We start from the raw sequence: 25,358 nt of genomic DNA on the forward strand, positions 1-25,358 counted from the left end.
TATGAAAATAAGGGGTACTTTTATGAAACAGTTCTCCGAAACAATCCGGATCACGAGTAAATCCATCGTTGTTGTGTGACAACTCTTCGTGTATAACACTAACAAAACAAGTACCATTGTTAACATTAACGCAAATTGTGATATCGACATTGCGTAGTGTAAAACTTTACATATTTTCGATGAGATCTATTGAAAGATGCAATGGACTTTTTGTTGTCCATATCATGGACACTATCACAATTTGCGTTAAAATTATCAATTGTACTTGTTTTGTTAGTGTTATAAATAAAACGGCAAACGTTTACTTAGTTACCTAAGAAGATAATGCAGGATAAAAAATGATTTGACGTTTCTTCCTGCAGAAGTCAAAGGTTACGCTGCCCGGGGAAATGCCCTCGCGTACATTTTGTAAACAAACGCACAACAGACTGACATAAATTAAGGAATTGTTTTGTAGTCACAGACTCATATGTTTTGTTGTAAAAACCTTTGTGTGTACCTAAATTTCGCATTTCAGCATCCCCCGATATAGGTTTTTAGCGACTTCTTTTTGTTACACTGTCAAAGCAAGATGGCAAGCATTTTCAGAACTGCATCCCTCCGCAGTTGGTCTGCGCAAGCCAAACTTTTCAAGCAAAGCCAACGAAATAACGTAATGTAGCAATTTGTATACAAAGCATATATATATATGTAGCCTAATATGTTGTGTGCAAGTAAACACCTGAATTATTGGTTATTTAACTTATTTTAGTGCTCCGGTACCATCGGGTTCATTGGTCTTGGAAACATGGGTGGGCCAATGGCCCTAAATCTGCTCAAGACAAACCACCAAGTTATTGCATATGATGTAATGGCAGATGCTATTAAACCAGTGCAGGGAGCTGGTGCACAGGTACACTTTGTTTCCTTAACAAAACTCTTCATATTGCTGTTTGAAGGCATATTGTGGCTTTAGATTGCTGCTTCTCCTTCTGAAGTTGCACAACAGTCATCGCAAATTATAACCATGTTACCCAACAGTTCACATGTAGAAGAGGTCTATTTGGGACCCAAAGGCATTCTCCAGTGAGAAATAATCCTACCAAAGTTCAAAAAAACATTAAAACTTATATTAACATTGTTGACCATATTTTAGGTCTGTGCAAGCAGGAAGTATTTTGATTGACAGCTCAACAATTCACCCAAATGTATCAAAAAAAGTTGCTGAAGAAGCAGCTTTGAAGTCAGCTTCTTACATGGATGCACCAGTTTCTGGAGGTGCTCATAATATATTAATTTCTACCCAATTAAAATGTAGCTTATGTTAAAAGAATATTTGTGCAAACACAGATGGTATATACCAGTATTTAATGATTTCAGCAGTAGTAGCATGTACACTATTACGATAGAAATCAGTTTGTAAATATTTGCAACCTGACGAAAAATTATGGTTTGAGTTGCTAATGCAATTTGAATTTTAGGAGTTGGGGCTGCCAAAGCTGCAACACTCACATTTATGGTTGGTGGAGATCAAGAGAATTTTGAAAAGGCCTCAAAGCTTTTGGCTCACGTTGGCAAGGTAAGATTTAAACTTTACTGAGAGATTGTACTCTTCAAAGTGATTTATCTGTTTTCAGAATGTGGTGCACTGTGGTGGTGTAGGAACTGGTCAAGCTGCCAAAATATGCAATAATATGCTCCTTGCCATATCCATGATAGGTGTCTCTGAAGCAATGAACTTGGGGATAAGGTACATAAAATTTTGCCATCGCTATTACAATAATAATTCGTAAGCCAGGTCACAATACAGATATCAAAAAGTTTCAACAAGAATATTGGCTTTAACAGATTAGGTCTTGATCCCAAGGTTCTGGCTGGAATTGTAAACACATCTAGTGGGCGTTGTTGGTCATCAGACACATACAACCCTGTTCCTGGGGTTTTAGAAGGTGTTCCAAGCAGTAATAACTATGAAGGAGGGTTTGGAACTGCTTTAATGTACAAGGTAATTTAACATTTAAGGAATTTATCCTGAGAATAAAATTCATGACTGTCTAAAGATTCTTCTTAAAATTACTTGTTATAAATATTGCAGGTAAATTGAAACAAACATAGCATTACATGTCGGATAATGATTTGGAAAAGTTTTTCAGCGTACATTTTTATTTTAAATTGTGAACATTGTCATAATTCAACTAATTTGTCTTGTTATGTCATGTATGTGGCATATACAACACGTTCAACCAAAATAAAATTTGTTTTGTAGGATCTTGGGCTTGCCCAGCTTGCTGCGAGTGATACAAATTCTCAGACCCCGCTTGGTGCTTCAGCCCATCAAATGTACAGAAGCTTATGTGAGAAAGGATATGGATTAAAAGATTTCTCTTCAGTTTATCAGTTTCTGAGCAAGAAAGAGGACTAAACATTGCTGATTGCACAAAATGTAACATTTGTGTTTTTATCAATTTTGCTTCTACACTTTTATACACAAATGAAATCTTCTCCCATGCATTTAATTAGGTACCCGAAGAGTGCGAACAGCTTTTTGTTTTTTTGAACAAATTTTAACAACTGCTTGTTTTATGCCAAGTGCTGTATCAGCCAAACAGTCAGTTTGGCCCAAATGCTGCTTTCTAACCCCTTATAAACCTAACCATGTTAGTATGTTGTTACTCTACCAAAACTTTGCCAATCTATTGTCTGTAGCCTTGATAAACAGCCAAATCATCATGGACTTCATGTTAAATTATTTCCAGACATTGCTATGCATTTAACTTCTTACCTAAAGAATCCATGAAGTTTAATGTACCTCAATATGTGTATGTATGTCTTGTTGTGAAAATGTATGGAACAAGTGCACTATTGTAGACGAATCTTACAAACACCATCATGACAACTTTTGTGAAAGTGTAATCAAATTTAATTCGCAAAGTTGAAAAATAAATATCCACAACACAAGTATTTACGAGATATTTTGGGAAACAAATTATGCTTCAATAAAATTTGTTGCTCCATCTGAATTGGCAAATAAGTGCAGGTGTTTCACCAGCTTAAGATTTGGTCTCTAGGTTTTACAGGAATGTGTGAGGAAATTCCATGGAAAGCAACTGCATTTTGTGAAAACATTTGACTAAATATCGGTAAATTGTAGAATGGAAATATGGAGGGGTTACAATTCATCTTTTTCTGAACTGCACAATTCTACAAACAAAAAGATAATGCGTTTGTACAGTATGAATAGCACTGGAATAAACATTGTAAGAAAACATTCACTCCCGCTTGAATACAAACTATCAGATCAATTATAACTATGGTTAACTTACCAGCTGCATCAGCACATATTCTCAAGGCAATTTCTGGACTATTTTTCTTAAAATGGTGGAGTATGTCATCTTCATAATCTTCCACAATTGACTCGCACTGCAAGTTATATATATTTCTATGATAAACTTTTCTATATTTTTAAAGCTTTCAAACCATACCGCAAATTTGACTTTTTTCGTTTTTGTGTCTGGTGGTGTTTTCGCATCTTGCTGCTTGCTATCCTCCATCAGCTGACTGAAGTCGACGTCAGATGACATTTTTCCATCGTGTGTAACAATTCGCTTTAGCCTATAGATATTTTGCTCCAATTACTAACGATTGAAACAAAAGAAATTTGCAACAAAGTATAAACATGATTTTATATTATATGCCCAGAGACACTAATAATATTCATCAGCAAATCCTAAACTATTCATTTATTGGAATTTAAAGCAAAGTATTTGTAGGTTCAGAAATACTGTGTGAGTTCAACAAAAAATGAGCAAAATAATACTTGGAAATATAAAATATCTTGGAGAAATAAAAAAGTAACCACCTCATCTTTCCTGTATCTGGATCCTTTGATTCCACATAATTTTCAGAGACATCGTTGCACACATTCTCCAATAACTCAGTCAAATGTGTTTCAGATCGAGCATAAGATTTCTATAAAGCAAAGAATTGAAATAAAATTTGGAAAATAAAAACACTGATAATTCATATGACATTAAAGTAAAGTCATTCACATGTGCAGGTCTTTTCATTTAAGGTTACGGCACATATTTACCTGCACAGTTCTGGTCTTGCCATTGGGGTCAACTCTATAACTTCCAACGTCAATTTTTTTGTTTGGATCAATCTTTCCAACACTGTGCTCAATTTCACTAACAATGGCTTTGCATGCTGCAAAAAAATATGGCAATTCAATCAAGGTGATGAAAAATACCCATTTTAGTATGTAAACAAAAAACGACTTACTCCCACAATACAAATTCAGGTCTTTGGCACTGAAGGCGACTTGGAAGGAAACAATGGTAATAAGAAAAACGGCCAGCAGCTTCTTTGACATTTTGTTTACAGTTATATGTTACGAGTTACGACTACAGAACCTACTGAAAAGGAGCACCAACTGAAAAGAAAGCATCCGTTCAATTACTAGAATGTGAAATCGTAACACGCCTACACGACAGTTATGCAATTTGAAACAGATAAATGCAAAACGCATTTCCTTCTTCAGTGGTCGATGTATGTATCCTGTCGCCATGTCAGCCTGTTTTTAGATAAGGACGCGTGGCTTACTATGGTCAGCTGTGACCACTCATGCGAGTCGAACTGTTTCCCGTCCATAGAAATTAAAACGCAGAAATTTTAAAAATTACACCCTCCCAAAATTGTCAAATAAAATTTTGTAGTTTTTTTTGCGTTAAACGGCGGGTATGTAAAACGTTGAACGGGCGAAATCTGATGTTGTTAATCTGTTGATTGTTTCACCTAAAACTGTCACATGATTATGATTTATTGTATGTGTGCATCGCGCGTTTGGAAAGCCAAGAGTTCCTGTTTAAACGAAACAAAGTGGCGGCGCAGCAAATGTTTGTATAAGGCCAAGTACAGGGTTTGTTTCTTTACACTTTGCAGCATTCTCTGTTCATAAGTATAGTCGTATATTGAATTAACTCTACAAAATAGGCCAGCGGTATTTGTTTGTGAATAATCTGGTTACAAACTTGCCTATTTTTCAGCAATAAGTCATTTTAAAACATGGATGAGGCACCACCACAGCCAGCTGATGAAATTATTCCACCCACTGCAGATGGACCTCCAGATTGGATGATAAACTTTTTAACTTGGGTTGCAAAGGATCCTTGGGAGTTTGTGACTACAGTTTTCCTTTTTCTGTCACCTTTTTTCTTAATCAGTGCTGTTCTTGCATACAAACTGTCAAAACAGATTGAGGCGAAAGAGAAGGAAAAGCGCAAAGTTTCCAGGAGAGACAAAAATTTGAAGAACTTGCGGAGAGCAAAAATTGACTGATACTGAATCTTGTGTTTTTTGGAAAAATGAGACAGAATGGGATATTCTGAAATGATTCAGTTGATTGCCTGCAACAGTACTTCCATAACATGTTTTAATGCTGTGTTTGTTTTATATCATTTGTGATTTGTACCCATTCATGTATTTCACATTGCTTGTTTTTAACATGACAAAGTATGAACAAAAGTTACTGACGAATGTATAATGGAATGTTAATTTATATTTACTGTTAGCATGCCAATGCTAACTTGGCAAACCCAAGTAATTTCTTTTTTGATATCTGGTTAAATACAAATTGAATTGATATATTTACCCTATGCATGTACATCATGTTATGATTTTAAGTGACTTGCTTTCTGTATGCAACATACAGCTTATATACCAGTTGCAAGTTATACAGCAGCAAAAAGAAAAGTAATTTTGTAAACTATGTACAACTTGATGCAATAAATCTTAATCAAATGACAGGTTTATTTTATTTTTAGTTTATAGACAAAGAATTTTTGATCGATGTGTAATTATGTTGCAAGAATGTTTATTTATCAGAAATTGCGAGAGGTATACACTGAATTTGAATAGGTATGTCTGGTTAAATTTTTCATATTCCTTTTTTACTGGAATAACCCAAACTCTTAGGGACAGACTAGTTTTTACTACAATAAAATGCGGCCTAAAATTTGTGCATGGATAGGGGACATTGCACAATTGTAAGTATAATGTTCTTTCTAGGACAAAGACATTTTTTGTTTTGGAAAAAAGTTGGGCAACAGTGTTGCAGTCGCCTTTTTTGCATGGGTTTACGTCATAATGTGATCGCGTTTTTGCTTCGTCACGTTGTCTTATGTGTAAATGCGCTTATAAACACCAAACGTATCAGAAACGTATGTGATAAAGCATGTGCTTGTCTGGTGCTGGTGGCACTGTTTCAACGCTTGCTGTTTGCATGGTGGTTTGTTTAAGATTTTGAAAAGTTGCACCAGTTTATTGTGCTAGGACGGAAATAAACATCTATTTTATGTTGAGTCGAAATTAGGCACGGGTCAGCTACACGATTCCCAAATAGATAAAACGTCTTTTACAATGGACCTTTTGTCCCCCGATAGCGTGGAGAAGTATTTACAACGAATCAACTACAATGGATCCAAGGAACTAAGTGTTGAGAACCTGTCGGAGCTATGTCGTTGTCACGTCACCACAGTACCCGAGGACACATTGGATATGTTCGGTGGACCAGGAAAAGTTGCAGACTTAAAGAAGATTTACGAAAATATCGTTTGTAATGGAAGAGGGGGTTTTTGTTATGAACAAAACGGTCTCTTTGGGCGTTTGCTTGAGAGTTTGGGATACGAAGTTGTTTTGCTGGAAGGAAGTTATTTCATGGAAGAAAAAGACGAGTTCTCCTTCAAATTCAACCACATGCTTCTAAAGGTAAACGTCTATACCTACCTTCATTGACGTCATAACTTTACATCAACGCTTTTTATTTAGAGAGTACCGTGCCGTAGGTTAACCCTTTCAGTTAAGGAGTTTAAACTCTACCGTTAGTTCAATTTAGCATTTGCGAAAGTGCGAACAACTTATACACGCTGTGTTAAACTGACAGCATGCATATTTATAGGTACAGATAGATGGCAAAGAATGGGTTATAGACGTTGGTTTTGGTTATCCATCATTTTACTATCCACTGAAACTGGAACCTATGCTCGTCCAAGAACAACAGACCGGGCTCTTCAGAATACGAAAAGCCATAGGGGAGAGTGGCGAATACTACGTCGAAAAACACCGAAAAGAAATCGTGAAAAAACAAAGTAAGAAGAGTAAAAAGGCGACAGGCAATTACATCATGTTTCACATAAACTTTCATGCGATTTAGCTGGAGAAACAAAACAATCAAACAAGAAGGATCATCAGCTCAGCAAATACGAAAAAGACGCAAATTGGAAGATCATGTTTCGATTTAGGTAACATGTGTACATTTTAAGCCTCTTCACTTAACTTTATTTTCGATCCGCAGCGACGCTCCCCGCATTTTTAACGACTTCTTACCTGGATGGAGAAAACACACCGAGGATAAGGATTCGTTTTTCAGAGTCAACTCTTTTCTCCAGGTAATGTCCGAATGAAGGTCAAAATTCAACCGCGCTTCAGGAAATTTTAACTAGTCAAGGACATAAATAGCAGCTAGTGATAATGTTTTACAGTAAGCTGTAATCCACAGCAACTGTTGTTCTCTTGCAAATTACATATTTAAAAGCAAGACTTCCTGTCTAATTCCTACTACAAAAAAAACATTATTGGAACAGTTGCTTACATATATTAATAATGGTTCAAAATGCCTCTTAGATTTTTACGGAATCAGGTTCTCGGCTTTTGTGGGGAACCACCTTAATCGAGACCGAATTCTGCGGACCTCTCCGCGAGAAGGTGAAGTACACAGAGTTGATGCCAGGACAAGATCAAGCGAAGGAATGGATGAACATGCGCAACATTATCAAAGACATCTTCGGCGTGACTTTAGATTTCAAACCAAGTTTTGCAGCAAGAGATTACCATACATAAACAATGCAGCTGTTAAATGGTTCACCGTGTTGTTATTTGGACAATTTCACAGAATTGTCAAATGGCATAGGAAGAGACCACGTTTATTGAGAAAATATGTCGTTTTCTGTTAAATTTATTATTTCGTCGGTCACAACATTAAACCGCAAGTTTGCACTTCAGGAACCAGTAAAAGAGGATTTAAATTAATTTGGAACGATTAGGGCCTTGTTATGAGCTGAGAAGATTGACAGCACTGGGACGATTGGTTGACAGAATACGTCACTACGTGTAGCGTGAGTAAGCCCAAAATTGTGCACCGTCATGCTATTGATCAACAGTGGGGTTTCCGATCCTTGCGTAACTTCAACGAAATAACATACAACATGGACGTTGAAAGATATTTACACCGCATTGAATATAAAGGAGACAGAAACGTAGACCTTGAAAATCTGAGGCAGTTATGTTGGTGCCACGCAACGCGTGTGCCACAATTTACACTGGACCTGTTTGGAGGTGAAGGAAAGCTGTTTGATATGAAATCAATTTACCGCAAAATAGTTGAAAATGGCCACGGGGGTTTTTGTTATGAATTGAATGGGTTGTTTGGGCAACTGCTAAAACAGCTTGGCTACCAGGTAGATTTACTACAGGGCAGCTGCTACATGCAAGGGTCAGATAAGTTCAACTTTCCGTTTGACCATCTTCTGCTACAGGTTTGTACATATGTTGTCAAAATTTTGTAAGTTAAAGAAAATTCCACCAAAAAGCAATGAAATATGAAAACCAATTCTTGCAAAGATTTTAACAAGAAAACCAATTGTAATTACATTACTTGCATCAGACTTTTTCCCCATTTAAGGTAGAACTAGAAGAGGAGAAATGGATTGTGGATGTTGGATATGGTGCACCTTCGTTTTTCATGCCATTGCATCTGGTTCCATTACAAGAACACCAAGAAATGACTGGAATCTATCGCTTAAGGAAAGCCAGTGACGAAAGTGATTCATTTTTTGTTGAAAAAAAACACAAAAAGTCTTTGGATATGGACAGTTAGTAACTATTTGCAACAAGATAAGTAGTTTAAATGCCTTTGTTAACCACCATGTGTATCAATTCAGGTGACAAGCAGATTATCAAGTCAAAGGAACAGAAAATAAGCAAATACAATGAAAGTCCGGAGTGGGATATCATTTTTCGCTTTAGGTTTGATTTATAGCATTATGCATATGTGCATATTTTATGCATTCATAGCCGTGTATTTTAACAACAGCACCATTCCCCATGTATGGAATGATTTCAAAGACGGCTGGGACAAACAACTAGGCAATACAGCTGGCTTTTTCAGAACCAATTCATTTTTGGAGGTATGTATAATACACAAGTGATACATTTTGCACAAAATTTGTACATGTTGAACTTCTCGTGTCCTTAATTTGCTCATAGTAATTTGTTTGATCAGAAGAAAAAGACGTTGATGACACAACTAAGTAAAAAAAATGAAATAATGTAAAAACAACTTATACTTCACAAATGTTTTTTCCAAAACATACTGATATTTATAAAAAACATTTTAACACTACACAATCCTAATTACACCAGATTTTCCATGAAAAAGGTGTGAATGTCTTATGGGGAACGAAGTTATTGGAAAAGGTTTTTCCGGACCCTTTAACAGAAAAAATACGATGTACTGATTTACTTGAAGACATTAACTCAAGCAGAGAAAATATAAACAAAGCAATGAAAGAATACTTTGGAGTAACTCTAGATTACGAACCTCAGTTTTGCTCAAAACACTTTAAAATGGTTTTACGATAATTTTATTACGTACTTTTAATCAAATGCCAACATTTTTGTGTACCTCTGAGTAAATTATAACTTACCTTTCAATGTGATTTATTGGTGTGTGTAGAAAACTTGCGGCTGGGACAAAGCAAACATACAAGTGTTATTACCTTCTATGCATTAATTCCTAATATACCTGCACAGCGTTCTACCTCTTTCTGATTTATTTCAATGCATGATGGCTCTAATACATTTGCAGAAGCAATCAAGTAAATAAAAAACAATCGCTGTTTTTCGCCGAATAAACTTTCCCGCTAAATTTGTGGTGGATGAGGTTTTGGTTGATTATTATTTACTAAGGGGGATTTTAATGGCAGATGGGTCGTTGGTTTTCTCAAGTCCTGGACCATACTGTAACACGAGTCATCGGTATCTTAGTGAAGATTTTAATTGTACGAAAATTGCGCCAAAAACGGTGAACAAGATACTTCAAAAGCATGATAGTCAACACACACAGAGCATAAATGATTGCAGATAATTAAGATACCTGCAGGTATACTTCAAGTCAAGCAATTGCCGCATTTTTTGTTTCCAATATTCCAACAGATGCTGTGCGGGACATTCCGACAGTGCACGCCAAATTAAAAAAAATAAAACACATGACCTGTCGATTTTCGACTAAGTTTTACAGATGAAACTTACAAAAAAGCAAAGAAAATGTCCATTCAGGTAAGGGCAAACCATACGAGAAGTATGTTCATTTCTTTTCCACCATTTAGGGCAGAAATAGAAACAAAATGGACTCATTACATAATCGGGCAGTGGCAAAGTTTACAACAGAAAACGATTTAAATTACGCAAGCACCAGAAGCATGAAGCGAGCCTGTATAAGCAGCGTATAAGTTAGAAATAGGAAAAGAAAAAGTCACCTCGATATTCTATAGTACTCGTAAGCTCAAGAGCGCAGGACAAAGCTGTTTTGAACAGAAACCCCATTGGTCCGTCTTGGATATGACATACACGGCGCGTGCACAAGCTTTTTACACGCTTTGCACAGCTTTTTTAACTTGCGTTTTTTCTATCAGGGAGACAAAAGAAAAAAAGCAACACTAAACGCTAAACTAAAACACTTGAAGAAAAATGCACAGCGATGACGAATACCCGAGCAGGCTGACCCACGAACTACTGTCTCGAGTGCTCACAGGTCTGTGACGAAAGAGCCACGTGATTGATCAACATGGTGATGTGACGGTGTGCGTCTGTAATGAGAATGCGGACCATCCATTGTCATTTGTTGCACGTCACCGCATAGCGACCTCGTGTCGTCTTCGTAAGGGTAGTTAGAGTGACCGTTGGGCATCCGATTGCGTGTGTCCTCCGACACAGAGCGGTGATACTCGTTGGGCCGCGGACGGCAGTGAGGATTGGTCCTCGGCAGAGCGCGATGCGCAGGAGTCGAATTGTTTTGCGTGCGACGTGCGACATGCGGCGATGGCTCGGGAGGGTAAGGCGCCAAACTCAGCATAGATTCAGCAAGGCTCTCGTGGGAATTTCCCCTTCCGATACGGTTTTGTCCGCTGGTGCACAGAGGCGCCAGCTGGTGGCCGGATTCGTGTTGGGATGATGAGTATCCATGGTGTCGGGGTTGATAGGAGCGGGATAGCTCCGTGGTTACGGCCGGAGAAGGTGAACTGCCACGGCTTTGGTTGCCATGGTTACCGTGGTAGCTGGAGTTGGAGTTCAGACGCTGGCGAGGTTGAGGAACGGGGATGATCTCGGAGGAAGCAGAGGGAGGTCTGGAGTGTCTGCAAAAGCGAAACATGGAGGTTGGATTGTGGAAGAAACGGCAGTTGAGCGTGTGGAAAATAAGCGTAAAAGAGGATTACGATTAGCGTTACAGTTGTAACGCAGAGATAAAAAACAACAAAGAAACAGGATCACGACCTTGGTAACTTGTAGTAAAAAAAATGAAAAGAAAAGTTCTACAGGCGATAATTACCTCGTTCCGCCTTTACGCATCTCATCCTTGATTCGTTCGATCAAACGTTTGATTTCTTTCATGTTGTGAGGCGGAGCAGTCTTTTCGGCCTCTATTACGTCACAGAGGGCTGGCTGGAGTCTGGATTCTTCTCGAAGGACGCGAGCTCTCGCGTAAAGTGCTTCGTACCAGTGGGGTTTCAATTCCAATGCTCGAGAGGCGCTCTTTTCGGCTAAAAATGCAATGTGGCGATTTTAGTTTTCCGTTCATAGTAAAAACTGAATTATAAAATATTGCAAATATTGGGATAAATAAGACAGATAAAAAGTCGATATCCGACAAATCTTGAGTGCAAAAGTCTTGATTATTGACAATAACTATTTGGGGGGGAGTCTCACCTCCTTCCAAGTCATCCAACTTCCTCAGGCATCGCGAATATCCGAGTAGAAGATGAGCGGTAAGATCAGCCAACTTGCTTTGAGCTGTCATGCGGTCAGCACGTGACTGTCCCAGCTCACCGACATGCTTGAGTGCACGCGCGTAAGTATCGTTTGCGTTGCTCCATTCGTATGCCTTGTACATGTTGTTACCGTCCTCCAGGCATTTGTCTGAAAAACGTAAAAAAATATAATTGACTAAAGCATAACGCGGCCGCAAATACTCCACTTTATTGTTCTAAATCTAACATTATAAACTTCTAAAACTTCTATGTTAACACAATCAATAAAAGTTGTGTATTCAAATTTTTTCAAATTTTATAGAAAAGTGAACTTACTCAGCAAAGCCAAAGTGACGTCAATCTTTCCCGTTGCCATGGCCCACGAGGTTGGCAGGATTTGGGCGCCGCGTCTCAGTAACTTCGCAACCACGGCGATGTTCTGGCAACCGATTGCACGGTCCAGTGCGCACATGCCGGTAGCGTCCACGTGGGCGATATCAGAACCGGCGTCGAGCAAAATGTCGACGATCTGCATGTAAGAGTGCAAAGTTAGATACAAATTTTACTTCACAAAGAGTGAAACATATGTGCATTTCCTAAGATTAGGTTAGAAACGATTCTGTATTCACTCTCGGATTAACAACGTTTAAGAAACGATAAACTGTTTCTATAGAACGGGATAAACCGCTTTACAGATATTTACAAAAAGTGTAATAATAATTGAAGGTAATGATTAGGTTGCTTTGAAGGGTATTAACCTGTGGGTCTCCAAAGAATGCAGCAAGGTCCAGGGCTGTTCTGCCGCTGATGTCGCTGTGCGAAATGTTCGCATTTCTTGAGATAAGGGAACGCACGCAATGAGCTTGACCTAAACAAATAGTTTTGGTTATTTTTGTATTTCTGAACTGTGCCTAATACAACCCTAAAATAGCATATTTTTATGAAACGACGACAGAAACGTAACTGACAAAATTTACCTTGCAATGCAGCCCAGCTCAACGCTGTAAGTCCCTCTCGATCAGCCGCATTAAGAACTGCTCCTCTTGACAAGAGCAACTCAAGAACTCCAAGATGGCCGTTGCATGAGGCAGTTATCAAAGGTGTTTTTCCTGCGAAGTCACGTGTTTCGAGGGAAGCCCCACAATTCAGAAGTAGATCAGCAGTGTCCCATTCACCCTAAAAATAACCCGTATATTATTGGAAAATTATAGTAAAATATAAAGGTACAACACATAAATACATGAAATTTAATCCTCTATAGTACAACATATATTCATAAATTTAACACTCACGTGTTTTACAGCGCAGAGTAACGAAGTCAAGCCTTGCTTGTTTCGGTGCTCGATCTTTCCCTTGCACTTTCGGACGAGGAACTCGCACGCACTCGACTTTCCATGAGCAGCTGCTGACGTCAGTGGTGTTTCGCCATTGGAAGGTTCCTGACCGTCGACGTCACAATTAAATGCCTCGTTCTCAAGCAAGTATTCCATAAGCTGTCAATGTAAAATGTAATAGGTTGAGAACTTAGAACAATTGTTCATTACAAATGAGCTTGACTCGTATTTTTTCCACAATAACCTTTTCAAAACTCGACTAATCAACTTAGTTAACCTTTACGAGAGTTACTTATTAGTGAGAAACCTTACCGGCACATCTCCTGTGGTGGCGGCTGCAACCAACGCTTGCTGTGCGGCAAAGGATCGAGATTGCTCACTGCGATAAAGGTCGCAAGTCAGAAGCAACTTGGCTGCGTCAGCGTGACCACGTGATATGGCGTGAAGCAGTGGAGTGTGACCGTTCTGATCTTGTTGATTGAGCTGCAGAATGTTGAAAAATTTTAGAAAAAAATATAAGAAGAAAAACACAAAAAAGCTTTGCCAAATTTTTCAGACAGTTAAACTTCGAATTAAAACAGTTCTGTTACTTCCCGTTACTGTTGTAGCTTTACAATGAATTGCGCATATGAGGAGATATATCTAGAAGCGTTACCTCTGGCCTGTATCGTAGAAGCAGATCGACCATTCGAATCCTGCCAGCTGCGGCAGCGAACGTCAAAGATGACATTCCGTTGGATGCTGGAAGATTCACGTCCGCTCCAAACATCAGAAGGAGTTCAGCGAGTTCGAGACAACCTTAGAGCAACAACAACAGTTAATTTAAGGCACGCATGAAATAACACAGTTCATAGTCGAATGTTAGAAACAATTTTTTTTGAAATGCATAGTTAATAAATTGAAATTTGTTGATTAATTACCTGTGTGGGCGACAACTGCGAGAGGTGTTGCGTTGCAGAAAACCTGAGTAGGAACGTTTGGATTTGCTCCGGCCCTCAGAAGAAGCTTACTGACCTGCAATAGTGACTTTGGTTAAATTTCAGCAACACCTAACACACCACACAGCAAATAGCGAGTGTAGTCAGTCAACCGTACCTTCATGTTGGGGAAAAAGAGGTTTCTGATGGAGGTGAGGGCTTCCGTAAGTTGGTTGCTGCTCTCCTTCATCAACTGAGCGTTCCTCTCGCTCGCACTCACACCAGTTTGTTTGGATGTGTTTTTGAACATGGACGCCTTGAGAACGTGGTGGGCCAACTCCAATGTGGCGTGCTTGTGCAACCTCTCCGGCGGCTGCTTGGAGAGGACCTTGGCCAATAGGAAGTAGCCACGTTTGATATCGACCTTGAATTTGCTCGACGATTGCACTGCAATATGATAATAAGTTATTGGAAAGTTGAATCAAAAAATGTAACGCGTTTTGGGTCCCTTTTCACATAAAAATATTTGTTTTTATGTAGATAGATGTACTAATAGTTCTTTAATCCCAAGAAATGTTTTTTGAGGTTTTCATATTTAGTTAACATTGGATGATTAACTAGGAGTCAGATTTAAATCCACAGAGTTTTGGCAAGCAAATATACTTACGGGTTCCGCAAGCGGGCACTTGGGCAGACTGGCCGATCAACCATTCCCTAAAACAAGGGTGGAAAAACGTCCTTCCGGAGTTTGGGGAAAGTTGAACAAGAAAGTCAGTCAGCAGATCCATGCGTTGCTTGAACTTTGGCCACGTAAGTTCCTCATGTGGAGGTAGGCCACAACAAACCGCCTGAATACAAACTTCGTTTAGCACCTTCGTGGTAGAGTATGACTGGCATTAGGAAGGGGTTTATGCAAACTACTTTGCTAGGATTAACTGCGTTTATCAAGTGTGTTTGTACCTGATAAATATGTTCGTCTTTGAGAGGGTAGAGGGACGCCAGGGAAACAGCGATGATGCTTCGCACATCGTCATACGAAGTACTCATGAATTTCAGATTGCACGTTAGAAGGAAAACCTACAAAACACAACATGTTTACGATAAAATACAACAGGTTGATCACATCGACAACAGGTGTTGGGTTAAGCAAATGGTTTGTGCAGCATGTGTTTTAGACAATTCTATGCTTCGCATTTTAGTTATTATATTTTAAACATGTCGTGACAAAAGCCCACCTCGTGGAGGCTTTGAGGCACTGTTTTGAAGCCAGCACTCTTTGGGACGATGTCACCCTTTTCCATCAGATCCAAGGTCATTCTCAAGTAGAGGAAATTTCCCTTCGCCATTCTGGTCAGGTGTTGAGATAGTTGCTTCTGCACCACTACAGGATCCGACTTGCCTGCATATGAAATGTCTTTTAGTATTTCGTTTACTTCCATGAGCCGCACATCAGGATACAACTCTTTGAATGAACTTTAAAACACAGAATATTTTATTACAAACTAACCGGAAAGTGTGAGGTTAGACAGGCAGCTCGCTCCTGCAACCCTGTGGCTAATGTACATCTGCGCGTCTCGCGACAGGTTTACATTCTCTTCACCCCCATCTAGCGAGAGAAAATGCACAGGGAGGTTGGATACGAGGCCTTGGTCCTCGCTTCGACACGTCGCCACCACTTTGATGAAATCCGGAAAATCGGGAAGATGACGTTGCAAGAAACCAACGATTGAGAATCCGTAGTCGGGTCTGTACTGCTCGGCTTCACCAAGGGCATCAATCAGGATCACCAGGTTTGACCTTGGCAGTTTATGACCTTGAAACAATGTGGCTGCATGGTCAGAAACTGCAAGTGTCCAGAATTTATGTATGTGAGTATTAGCTGCGCATTGTAACATTTTAGCAGGCTATGCGTACAGCAACTTGTTTCGTGCAAATTATTATAAACAAATTATAAAAAAAGATATCTTACTTCGTTTGAGCATGACAAGTGGCTCAATAATAGCCCTCATTAGGGCTTGAGTGGGGTTTTGAATGCAACTGCGCACGCTGAGCAGGTTCTGGAGGTGCGGTTCACTGATAAGGAGTTCCCTGTAAGCAGTGAGCTGGGGAGCTTGGGTCAACTGGGCGGCGATGCTGTTGATGAATTCGGGGACGTAGCAAGTTGTGTTGTTGTCAGATTGACAAAAGTGAAACGCCACAACCTTTCAAGTTCAAAAGTGTTTATTAATTGTATTGTTTGTAAAAGTAACCCAGCTCAACCAGCACTACCATAGATAAATAACCAACAGTTTCAACAAAGAAGCTATTTATTAGAAACACGACGAAACTATACTATGCGTCCATGATAAAGACTTATTAAAATGAACAAAGTAATTCTACGTTACGTCACAACCAACCTGTGAGGCAACTTTTCGGCAATTGTCCTCCGTCAAAGAAGTCTGAGATCCAGCTCTGCTGTTTGCTGAACTGCCGAACAAAGGACTGTTGGTGCGACTGGAGTGGTTGGAACTGCCTCTGTGACTACCATTCGATGGTACATACAGTTGTCGAGAGTGCGACATTGGGCTCGAGGAACGATGCAGCTGCGACCTAATGGTGTCTACAAATACAAATCATAATTTAAAACCAGAAAAATGACTTTGGAAAACCAAAAAGTCTTTTCTAACAAGCATTAAAAACTAAGAGTGAAAAAAATTGTAACTGGTTTAAAACATACCGTGATCAAACTTCATCGAGATGTTGTTCGACTTGTTTGTCCTCAGTCCATGGTAGCTGTATTTCACAAGGTGGTTGATCAATGACGTTTTTCCATGACCAGCCGCCCCCAGAACAACCTAGGCCACAATAAAGATGTTGTTTTAATTTACAAACGAACACTTTTGGATGATACATCAAAATGACCTATGTTATGCAATATTGTTAATTTTTTGTCATCTATTTAGATAGAGGGACATTGCATTGTATCCAGGAAGTTGAAATTCGTTTTCTGATATGATAAATACATACCACTCCTTTTCTGATCTTGGAATCAGGCCCAGCAAGTGAGTTGAGGATCTCGCCATACGCCCAATCTCTCCCTATTAACTTGGTCTCGCTGGTTACCGACAGAGGAAGTTCAAAGTTCAAAGGTGTTAAGTTCACCTGAGCTGAGTGATACGGAGCGAACCGGACAGCTGTAGTGAAAACAAACAACCTTAATGGCCCTGTCACCAACTTTTACCTGCAGACTTTATTGAATTTTCATTTACCTTTTGGCGCCTCGGCGTTACTGTTTTTTCGCCTTTCGCCCGGGTTGGATCTGGTGGAGGATCTGTTGTTGCTATGGCGACTGAAGGTGTCTTCATCGTAGGTCACAGTGGGTGAAGATGTCCTGAAATTACCGAAGCGTGTTAAACTACTATTGCACAGGATGAAACTTATTTCGTATTTCTCAATTTATGTGAGTTTGACATCAGGCAACATGTGTTTGTTTTTGAGCTACCTAACTCACCTATCGTCATGGAGAGCGTCCATCAAAGGCTGTGGAGCCGGCGGCGGCGGAGGAGGTGCGGAAGTTACGTGAGGCCTGGCATGGTCCCAGATGGCTCCAGAGCTTCCGTGCATTGGCCTCCCGCGGGAATCCGGAACCCTACTCATAGATTCCGCTCGTCCAAGTCCTGAGGTCGACATTGACGAAGTCAAAGCTTGGTACCGACCTTGCGTTGGCTGCACTGGGCTCTCGCGACGTGGGTCCTGGACCCTGTAATGTCAGACAGTTGCATTGTTTGGGTAATTCCAGCCGCTTTAGATTTGTAAATCCATTACTCCATGCAAGACAATTGGGAGCTGTACGTTAATGTCAGTTAAGTGAAAGCAGTTTTTAGCTATATGTGTGGCAAAGACGTCTGATACTAGTGTGGCAAGTTCAAAGACTCTTGTTCTCTTTTAGAATAAAAGAAAGCGGGATCAAACTTACCATAGTCGCGAGTTGTTTTCTTCCACGTCATTATTGTGGTGATTTGGGTTTCCCAGAGTGCCGACGTTTCCGTCCGATGAGAGACGCAACCTTCCATTCAATGTAGATGTGGCAGTGCGACCACTTTCCTCAACAAAACTCTGACTCGTCACCAATCTCTCAAACTGTGGAGGCGGCTGCTCAACACTCGGCGTGGCTGGATTAGAGTAGGCTCTTGTTCCCGGCAAGCGGAGACTGAAATCATTTTTCGGTGGCCGCGTGGGGACGTTGTACTGCATTTCTGAATCCGCGTGCTGTTGCAGCCTCATGGAAATCGATTGCATGTTTTGAGGGTCATAAAAATGGTTGGAGGAAGCTGAAAAGAACGTTGCAGGTAAATGTTTGTTTCTTTTTCAGAAACATCCGATGATTTTACCTTTTGGAGGCAATGGAGGAGGTGGAAGAGCGTCCTCATAATCCTCTACTGGAGCAGGAGGAGGAATGGGAGGAGGGGGGAGGTCCTCTACCAACTGATCCTCTTCATTACCAACAGGTGGAGGTGGAGGAGGTGGCGGAAGAGGCTCGTTGCTGAATCCCTGGTATGGAAGAAATTGGTTAGAGGAACTAGTGATCATGTAGTTCGTTTGTTAAACCAAAGTACAAACTCTTACGTTTGGTTTTGTCGTCTTCAAAGACTGTCGTCCGTTGGATCCCACTTCACACACAGATACTGCAGGCGTTATGGAGCGCGACGAGGACACGCTTGAGCGCGTCGAGTGGCTTGGTGAGTCTCTACATAGCTGTGGTAGTCTCACCACTTCAGTGCTGGCATCTGTATGATCATAAGTGGTTGTTTCAGAGTTGACGTCAGTGTTCGCTGTACATTATAACCGGTTAAGATGTAAGGCGGGTAGACACATAAATGGCTATTTTCTTGTGTTTAGGTTTATCGCGCCTACGTGTACTCTGGCGACAAATTGACTCGCCTAAGCTCGCCAACAACGCCCTAAACAACACAACTCCCAATTAAGGCATTTGGGTCTGTCTCGATACAAATAACAAGCTGGCATTAGGTGCGGCTTTTTATACTGGTATCTATGACCGACTGTCAACGTCAGCAAGTGATTATTTATAACTACAACGAAATGATATATTTCTGGATAAACAGCGTAAGAGAGAGGAAAAACGGCGAGGTTCACACTAATCGAACCGAGGCAGTCCACGACGCCCACTGTGTAATAGACAACGTCCAGCGACCCCAAGGGAAAGGGCGGAAACCGCTGTACATTACAATGTTAAACGATATTTGCGGTAGCGATGAATAGGCCTGGGCGTTGCCTTTCAAACACCGAACCGGCAGGGGTTCGATGGGAGAACGGAGGTTAAATGGCGACCAATGTGCGTTTTTGTAGTTGACTAACGACTCATTCAAGTGTTACACGAAACGGTTTCCAGAATCAGACGCATAGATATAATGTTAAATAGGCTGTCTGTAATAATGTTCTTTGTATATCGGCGTAAATATATTGAGTAGTAGGTAAATATATTGAAAAACGAGGTTTGGCAACTAACACGAAACACAACGTGCCTCATGTAACAAAAAATACCTAATCTGGAGATAAAAATATTAAATTGAACGTTTTCTTGACTCATTTCATTTAGAGTATGGATCCGTTGACAACAAAACGCCCATTACCTCTTTCCATTGAGGAGTCGCCATTGACCTTCGTCCTCTTCGTGGAGGCTCTTCTCGCTCTGATGGATGAAGGTCTTGCTCCGGATGCGCTTCCTCTTCTTGGATCCGAATTCCACAGACTGGCGCTCGACTGTTCTGCCAGTTTTCCTTGCATCATGTGGGAGGAACTACACAAGAAAATATTTCTGTTAAGGCAGTTGCTTTTGCGGCAGAATTTTGACTTATCTAAACAGGGATTCGTATGAAGCCAACCTCAGCTATTTTAAGGGTATAACAGAACAACGAATAAATCATTGATAAATGTTTTGTAAGATTGGCCCGTGGCATCTGAAAACGTAAGTAAAAGACTTCATAGACGTGGAAGACAATGTAGAGGTGAGCGAGTACAAAACCAGCAAAAAAAACAAAAATTTTGTTAAGCAGGTGCTTCGAGACAAAACAAACTATCGCTGCAGTAAACCACTTTAACAGTTCTAGACCAAACACTTGAGTAGGCGCCTGGCATCCCTAAGCCGGATATCCATGCACTATGTACTCACTAAGCTCCTGTGCTGCAAATAATATCCGAGGAACTGCGTGAGTGATTGGGTATCGGCGGAGTGTCGTCGATAGAAGGATCAAAGATGTCTTGTTTTCTCGAATCTAGGGAACCTGATCGGCTCGCATCGTACGGAGACACCAAGTAGGCGGATGGGAAGTTGCGGAGTTCGGAGTCAAACGATCCAACGCTACTTCCTGCAATAGTTGCGTGTGTTAATAATACAGGCTTACTTTATTCTTTACAAGGGATAAATCATACCTATGCCTTTGTCGGAAAGCGTTGATGCGGGGCTTGTGGTTTTGTCTTTCTTTCCTTCTGCAGTTTGGATGTTGGTTCCGATTTTAGAGTGGTCTAACACTGGGTGTGGATGACTCCTTGTTTTCACATGACTAACTCTGCTAACCAAAAGAATGTGTGATTTTAAGCCGTTGCCGATAACATCAATCGATACTGAGGTATTGGTGTGCCGCTCATACCTTTGATCTCCAACGAGAAGGCCCAGTTTTGCCATGAGCGAAGGGTCGGGTTCATCTAAATCCGAAGCCCTGTCGTCATCTATGACCACTGAATCCGGGTCTGTGTGGTACAGAAATTTTCATTAAGTTATTTTCTTAGCTTACGTTTGCATTAAATTGCTGCACTGAAAGAAGAGGAATTTTTTGGGAGATTTGGAGACTAAATAAAAACATTGATCTCATGTTCTCCAAACATACTTTGACAAACAAACGCACGTGACAACAAACACTCTTTATTGGCCACGTGACTGCACAATAACCAAAAAATAATACGCTACACTGACTACAGGAACCTTCACACCTGCGGAAGCTCTAGGTTTACAGAGACTCAGTTCAAACACGCGAAGCTGTAATGCGACCCATCGGACGGTCGCCATGTCGAGTGTTTCGAAAATACACAAGCCCGGCGTCGAAAAGGAATTTCTGTCACGAGTTCCCGGTCAAACATACAGAGGGGCGAAATAGCACTCGAGATATATTAAACATCGGGACTGGAATGTGACTTGCGAGGTTATGAAACCCAAGACTGGCAGACGGCAGGATCCTGTGCTACACAAGGGCAGCTGAAATAACGTGGGAAAAGAGATATATTGCGAAAACCCGGTCCTCAAGGGCTTACACAGTTAAATATTGTAGCTAATGGGTTACCATAGATCATGCAAACTTTCTACAACTCATCAAAAACTTGGTTATCTTTTGTACGTTTGAGTTCAAGTGTCAGCAGTCGAAGTTTATAACACTTCCATAAACAAATTTGCAACTTTTGCAGCAAAGAAAATTTCTGTTTCAATTGTTACCTACTGAAACTTAACAAACTTCTTACTGACAAATCACTAACTGACATAAGCTTTAAACGGTTTGTTCACAGAAGAACAATATATGCTCTTATCTACCATCGTGCCTTTCTAATTCCAAATACACCGTGGCTTCTATCCGCAAAAAGCAATCAATGACCAATTGCATCATGAAGCACTCTCTTCATTTTCGTCTAATCACAAATGCATCCACATCGATTTTGAACAAAACATGAATAAACGACGCGATTACTGCAAGTAAAGTCCACATCGGTTGGCCGGTTCCTGTAGAAATGGAACCGCCTTGCTGTATCGATCGTAATTCAGCCTCTGCATACATAGTTCGCTGGAGAGCGGCCAGCACTCGCAACAAGAGACGGGAGGTTTCCCAAAGGAATATTTGCGATATCAAAACCTAAGGTAGAGGTAAGTGATTGCCTCCAGTACGATTAGGTTGACCCTTGCTTTGAACACACGCCGGTGGGAGAGATGGCCTTTATGCGATTGCCTGCTTTAATAATCTGAACAACCTACTTTGAAACTCATAAATAATGATTTAAGAATGTTTTTTTGTTTATGCAAGACAACATTGATCACCCTCAGCCGCAACCACAACATCAAACATTCTATCTAAAGCACTGATATCTAATTAAAAACTGAGAAATTCGGAGATATGCATTACTATTGATTTGTCATACTTTTTTCACACCTGCCCGTCCAACAATGCGAACGCCGACCCCACGCAACAGCTGTTCCCAATCTCGAACGACTCGCGTAATCAATTGGTATTTGCGCAACACCCACCACATTGCGGGGAAGCGAAAAGAATTTGAAGCATGAAAACCGGAGGCCTAAATTTGGCTCAATCGCCAGGGAACAGCTTCCTCGGGAACTCAACGAACTGCCAATCACTTTCCAGCCTTATCGGTCGAATTCCATTGCGAAAGAGAGGTCGTGCCAAACCAGCCTCACACCGCATTGTGCATTGCAACTGGTTCTGACGGCGCCGGGCAGTCTAGAATTAAAGCGCATCCCAGAGACTGAGAACGGTGATGATTTTTAAACTAAACATCAGAGAAACAAGAAAGCTCCCGGGGCCTGTAAAGCCTAAACTGCGCCAACTCAAGGCTGGGTTACTGAATCTAAAAGCGCTTAACACCGGCCGGAAATTCACGTCACAATTCTAGATCAAAGCCTCTATGCTTCCTTTTCGTGCACCAACTGACAACAACCTTCCATTTCCGTAAAAGCCAAATGCGGGATTGCAAAGTTCCGATGGGCAACAAGCACGCCATTCAACTGGATTTGGTCGAGGGAAGTGCGATACCGTACACAACGTAGGTCGACCTCACCACTGCACATCCACTGAAGCGAAATGAAGCGTTGTTTCCTGCACACAGCGCCACTTCAAACCGCTCGTGTTGAGTTCTAATATAGCGAGAGTTCGAGCAGCGCGATTCGAACGCCTATTGCTTTTGTGTCATCAGTGTTCGCATTCCTCATAAGTACACAGTTGAGTGGCTACGGCCAATGCCAGTCTAAGTCTACCCGGAATGCAATGCGCAGTATAAATAACACTTTCTGTCTGGTAAACGAAGGCTTCTATCGAGCTACCGAGCTGGGCGACTCGTTTCACTGCGTGTAGGATATTACGAAAATGGATAGGTTATTTTATGATACTCCTTTCTATTTTAATAAATCGTTTGTCTCTTTGCAAACTCATTTCGGAACCAAAAGACGCTAAATCGCTCTGACTTCGCCTCAGCTGTGATATCTATTCGCCTGCCGTGTATCGTCAAGCCGTGACGTGGGCCAACTCAATTTAAAGACTTAACACCCGATAAGAGCAGAATTCTGGGAGTGGATGATAAGCAGTTAACCGAGACAGGCAGCGTGACACAACGACTTTCGGCAGCGACCCGCGGCGTTCCTCAGTTGCAGACGGCGGCTGAACCGCAAGCGGATTTAAGACGTAAGTAAGATTTGGGCACACGTGTTTTTATGCCATGCGGAAAAGGAGCGACATTGGACAACAGGAACGGCTTCCAGTAACTGGAAACGATGATCATTAGAAAGCCGGACAGAACATGTGGTTGTGCTAAGCTGGGTTAAAATTACATTTTACGCGTAGGCGTAAGTATTGAGCACCAGGACATGTTTAATTATTAATTAGTATAGGCGACGTCGACACCTTTCGTATACAATGCAAATGTATAATGCCCCATTGGTAAATAGGTCCTGAAACCTTCTTGTCAGTATTCTCAAATTTACCTAAATTTGGCTTAAATTAACTTTCACAGTTCTGCATACAATTTTGACACTCAACAAAGTCACTACTACCAATAAACTAAACCAATAAAATTCTTTCTTTTCTACACCAAAAATCCTGCCACAGAAATCACAACTGTGATCGAGCCACAGAAATCACAACTGTGGATGACGTAATACCATAACGCCAGACGTCCTCACTTCAAATGTTTAGACAGCAAACGTACGAACAAAGCTAGGACTGTGCTGCCTCAGCGACCGCAGGCGAGTTTGACATTGGTCGAGACACACGGCAAAGGCATGTTAAGCCAGAAAGGAGCCGAGTGCATGACGTTGGGTTCGGCTCAATTTATCAAACTTAAAGGCCACACAGGTTGACGAGCACGCCGTGGCAGAGAGGCCAAGTTTTTACGTAATTGAATAAAACTGCCAAAATATTTTGAACTGATGCAATCATTTGACTTCAAATTTCCTTAATTTTCAGTGAGGTGCATTTTGCTACATAGTTAGTTTAGTTGCACTTTTAATATCAACAACTACTTAAATCAAAAACAAGAGAAAACTTAATTACCTTCTTCTTCACCAATGGGGACTGTGGGTATTTGTACGTAAATAGGCTTGCGGTTTTGCACAGCTGAAAAAGAACTCGTGTAAGTGGTTGTCTTAGCGAAATTAACACCAATGCGTTGTAACGTTTCATCTAGAATTACCTCTTGAGTTTTCGTAGGCTGATGCCATCTTCCTTCTACGAATATATTCCTTTTGATATTCTTGTATCTCACAATCCAATGCAACAGGATATTTTAGAACACATAACAAAAATGTTTTAATTATTTTCCTGCAAACAAAGAAAACGATGTTTAAAGCTTTGGGTTAAATATTACATCTATCAGCAAACAATACATAAACTTCCACATCCAAAAAAAACATATCCTGTATCTCTCTTATCAACAGCCTCATGGCCACAACGCCCTTGGGCACCCCACACGCTTTCTGAAACAGATCCATATACTTTCTTAATGAGCGTTGACGGCAGACGATACACTTGTCATTACCAACCAATATTACAACCTATTAAGGGGCATTAGTCTTACGCCACGATCGGCTCGACCTTGGACGCCCTTAACGTACACGTGTCTGTGACGTCACCGTACCAGGGCTTGTGATTCAGGGCCTTGAGGAAACGTAAAGTAATGACGCAGCAATCGGAAAACCCAGATCAAACTTCCAAGAAAATGCTTTGGCGCCGGTCGCTCATAGGAAGCGTTTTATACAACGACCAAACCTTTAGTCATTACGG

The 25,358-nt window shown here is 40.7% G+C and overlaps 5 protein-coding genes across 6 annotated transcripts; 3 read left to right on the top strand and 2 right to left on the bottom strand.

The window, feature by feature from the left end:
• The first annotated feature begins 449 nt into the window (after positions 1–449).
• On the top strand, positions 450–2,412 carry LOC145907933 (3-hydroxyisobutyrate dehydrogenase, mitochondrial-like). The gene is made up of 8 exons (XM_082995052.1): positions 450–652; positions 752–892; positions 956–1,065; positions 1,136–1,257; positions 1,461–1,558; positions 1,617–1,729; positions 1,828–1,984; positions 2,246–2,412. The coding sequence occupies exons 1-8, from the start codon at positions 572–574 to the stop codon at positions 2,399–2,401; spliced, it is 978 nt and encodes a 325-aa protein (XP_082851178.1). The 5' UTR covers positions 450–571; the 3' UTR covers positions 2,402–2,412.
• Positions 2,413–3,038: 626 nt separating this feature from the next.
• Positions 3,039–4,417, bottom strand: LOC145907934 (protein canopy homolog 2-like). Its single transcript, XM_082995053.1, has 6 exons — positions 4,261–4,417; positions 4,070–4,185; positions 3,839–3,948; positions 3,462–3,591; positions 3,303–3,399; positions 3,039–3,180 (listed from the first exon to the last, which is right to left on the bottom strand). The coding sequence occupies exons 1-6, from the start codon at positions 4,349–4,351 to the stop codon at positions 3,149–3,151; spliced, it is 576 nt and encodes a 191-aa protein (XP_082851179.1). The 5' UTR covers positions 4,352–4,417; the 3' UTR covers positions 3,039–3,148.
• Positions 4,418–6,396: 1,979 nt separating this feature from the next.
• On the top strand, positions 6,397–7,875 carry LOC145909383 (arylamine N-acetyltransferase, pineal gland isozyme NAT-10-like). Its single transcript, XM_082996774.1, has 5 exons — positions 6,397–6,750; positions 6,941–7,124; positions 7,190–7,277; positions 7,331–7,424; positions 7,660–7,875. Exons 1-5 carry the CDS (start codon positions 6,397–6,399, stop codon positions 7,873–7,875), a joined length of 936 nt encoding a protein of 311 aa, XP_082852900.1.
• Positions 7,876–8,240: 365 nt separating this feature from the next.
• Positions 8,241–9,815, top strand: LOC145908709 (arylamine N-acetyltransferase 2-like). The gene is made up of 5 exons (XM_082996032.1): positions 8,241–8,570; positions 8,717–8,906; positions 8,976–9,060; positions 9,128–9,221; positions 9,457–9,815. The coding sequence occupies exons 1-5, from the start codon at positions 8,241–8,243 to the stop codon at positions 9,673–9,675; spliced, it is 918 nt and encodes a 305-aa protein (XP_082852158.1). The 3' UTR covers positions 9,676–9,815.
• Positions 9,816–10,078: 263 nt separating this feature from the next.
• LOC145909192 (protein TANC1-like) lies at positions 10,079–24,892 on the bottom strand. Of its 2 annotated transcripts, none has more exons than XM_082996523.1 (30): positions 24,769–24,892; positions 24,630–24,692; positions 20,958–21,057; positions 20,740–20,876; positions 20,480–20,675; positions 19,941–20,107; positions 18,916–19,076; positions 18,681–18,840; positions 18,266–18,620; positions 17,801–18,049; positions 17,559–17,680; positions 17,317–17,483; positions 17,027–17,144; positions 16,707–16,909; positions 16,280–16,511; positions 15,818–16,123; positions 15,546–15,709; positions 15,271–15,387; positions 14,978–15,158; positions 14,489–14,757; positions 14,314–14,407; positions 14,049–14,191; positions 13,706–13,876; positions 13,352–13,552; positions 13,037–13,235; positions 12,818–12,927; positions 12,396–12,588; positions 12,019–12,228; positions 11,642–11,852; positions 10,079–11,447 (listed from the first exon to the last, which is right to left on the bottom strand). In XM_082996523.1, exons 1-30 carry the CDS (start codon positions 24,794–24,796, stop codon positions 10,841–10,843), a joined length of 5,634 nt encoding a protein of 1,877 aa, XP_082852649.1. In that variant the 5' UTR covers positions 24,797–24,892; the 3' UTR covers positions 10,079–10,840. The 2 variants fall into 2 exon arrangements, with proteins under 2 accessions (XP_082852649.1, XP_082852648.1); XM_082996522.1 differs by having other exon boundaries at positions 20,740–20,879.
• Positions 24,893–25,358: the final 466 nt, after the last annotated feature.

This window comes from Ascidia mentula, chromosome 7 (assembly GCF_947561715.1).
Source record: "Ascidia mentula chromosome 7, kaAscMent1.1, whole genome shotgun sequence".
Taxonomy (NCBI): domain Eukaryota; kingdom Metazoa; phylum Chordata; class Ascidiacea; order Phlebobranchia; family Ascidiidae; genus Ascidia; species Ascidia mentula.

What these genes read in the sequence shown, in the direction of transcription:
- LOC145907933 (XM_082995052.1), top strand. Translation starts at nt 572, where the DNA reads ATGGCAAGCATTTTCAGAACTGCATCCCTCCGCAGTTGGTCTGCGCAA. An exon ending in TGCAGGGAGCTGGTGCACAG is followed by an intron (nt 893 to 955) that starts GTACACTTTGTT and finishes TTGTGGCTTTAG; the next exon opens with ATTGCTGCTTCTCCTTCTGA. An exon ending in GCAATGAACTTGGGGATAAG is followed by an intron (nt 1,730 to 1,827) that starts GTACATAAAATT and finishes TGGCTTTAACAG; the next exon opens with ATTAGGTCTTGATCCCAAGG.
- LOC145908709 (XM_082996032.1), top strand. Translation starts at nt 8,241, where the DNA reads ATGGACGTTGAAAGATATTTACACCGCATTGAATATAAAGGAGACAGA. An exon ending in TTGACCATCTTCTGCTACAG is followed by an intron (nt 8,571 to 8,716) that starts GTTTGTACATAT and finishes TCCCCATTTAAG; the next exon opens with GTAGAACTAGAAGAGGAGAA. An exon ending in AAAGTCTTTGGATATGGACA is followed by an intron (nt 8,907 to 8,975) that starts GTTAGTAACTAT and finishes GTATCAATTCAG; the next exon opens with GTGACAAGCAGATTATCAAG.
- LOC145907934 (XM_082995053.1), bottom strand. Translation starts at nt 4,351, where the DNA reads ATGTCAAAGAAGCTGCTGGCCGTTTTTCTTATTACCATTGTTTCCTTC. An exon ending in CCTGAATTTGTATTGTGGGA is followed by an intron (nt 4,186 to 4,260) that starts GTAAGTCGTTTT and finishes ATTTTTTTGCAG; the next exon opens with CATGCAAAGCCATTGTTAGT. An exon ending in CCAGATACAGGAAAGATGAG is followed by an intron (nt 3,592 to 3,838) that starts GTGGTTACTTTT and finishes AAATATCTATAG; the next exon opens with GCTAAAGCGAATTGTTACAC.
- LOC145909192 (XM_082996522.1), bottom strand. Translation starts at nt 24,796, where the DNA reads ATGGCATCAGCCTACGAAAACTCAAGAG. An exon ending in GTCTAACCTCACACTTTCCG is followed by an intron (nt 15,710 to 15,817) that starts GTTAGTTTGTAA and finishes TTTCATATGCAG; the next exon opens with GCAAGTCGGATCCTGTAGTG. An exon ending in CATTCTTTGGAGACCCACAG is followed by an intron (nt 12,589 to 12,817) that starts GTTAATACCCTT and finishes TCTTACATGCAG; the next exon opens with ATCGTCGACATTTTGCTCGA.
- LOC145909383 (XM_082996774.1), top strand. Translation starts at nt 6,397, where the DNA reads ATGGACCTTTTGTCCCCCGATAGCGTGGAGAAGTATTTACAACGAATC. An exon ending in AGAAATCGTGAAAAAACAAA is followed by an intron (nt 7,125 to 7,189) that starts GTAAGAAGAGTA and finishes CATGCGATTTAG; the next exon opens with CTGGAGAAACAAAACAATCA. An exon ending in GAGTCAACTCTTTTCTCCAG is followed by an intron (nt 7,425 to 7,659) that starts GTAATGTCCGAA and finishes AATGCCTCTTAG; the next exon opens with ATTTTTACGGAATCAGGTTC.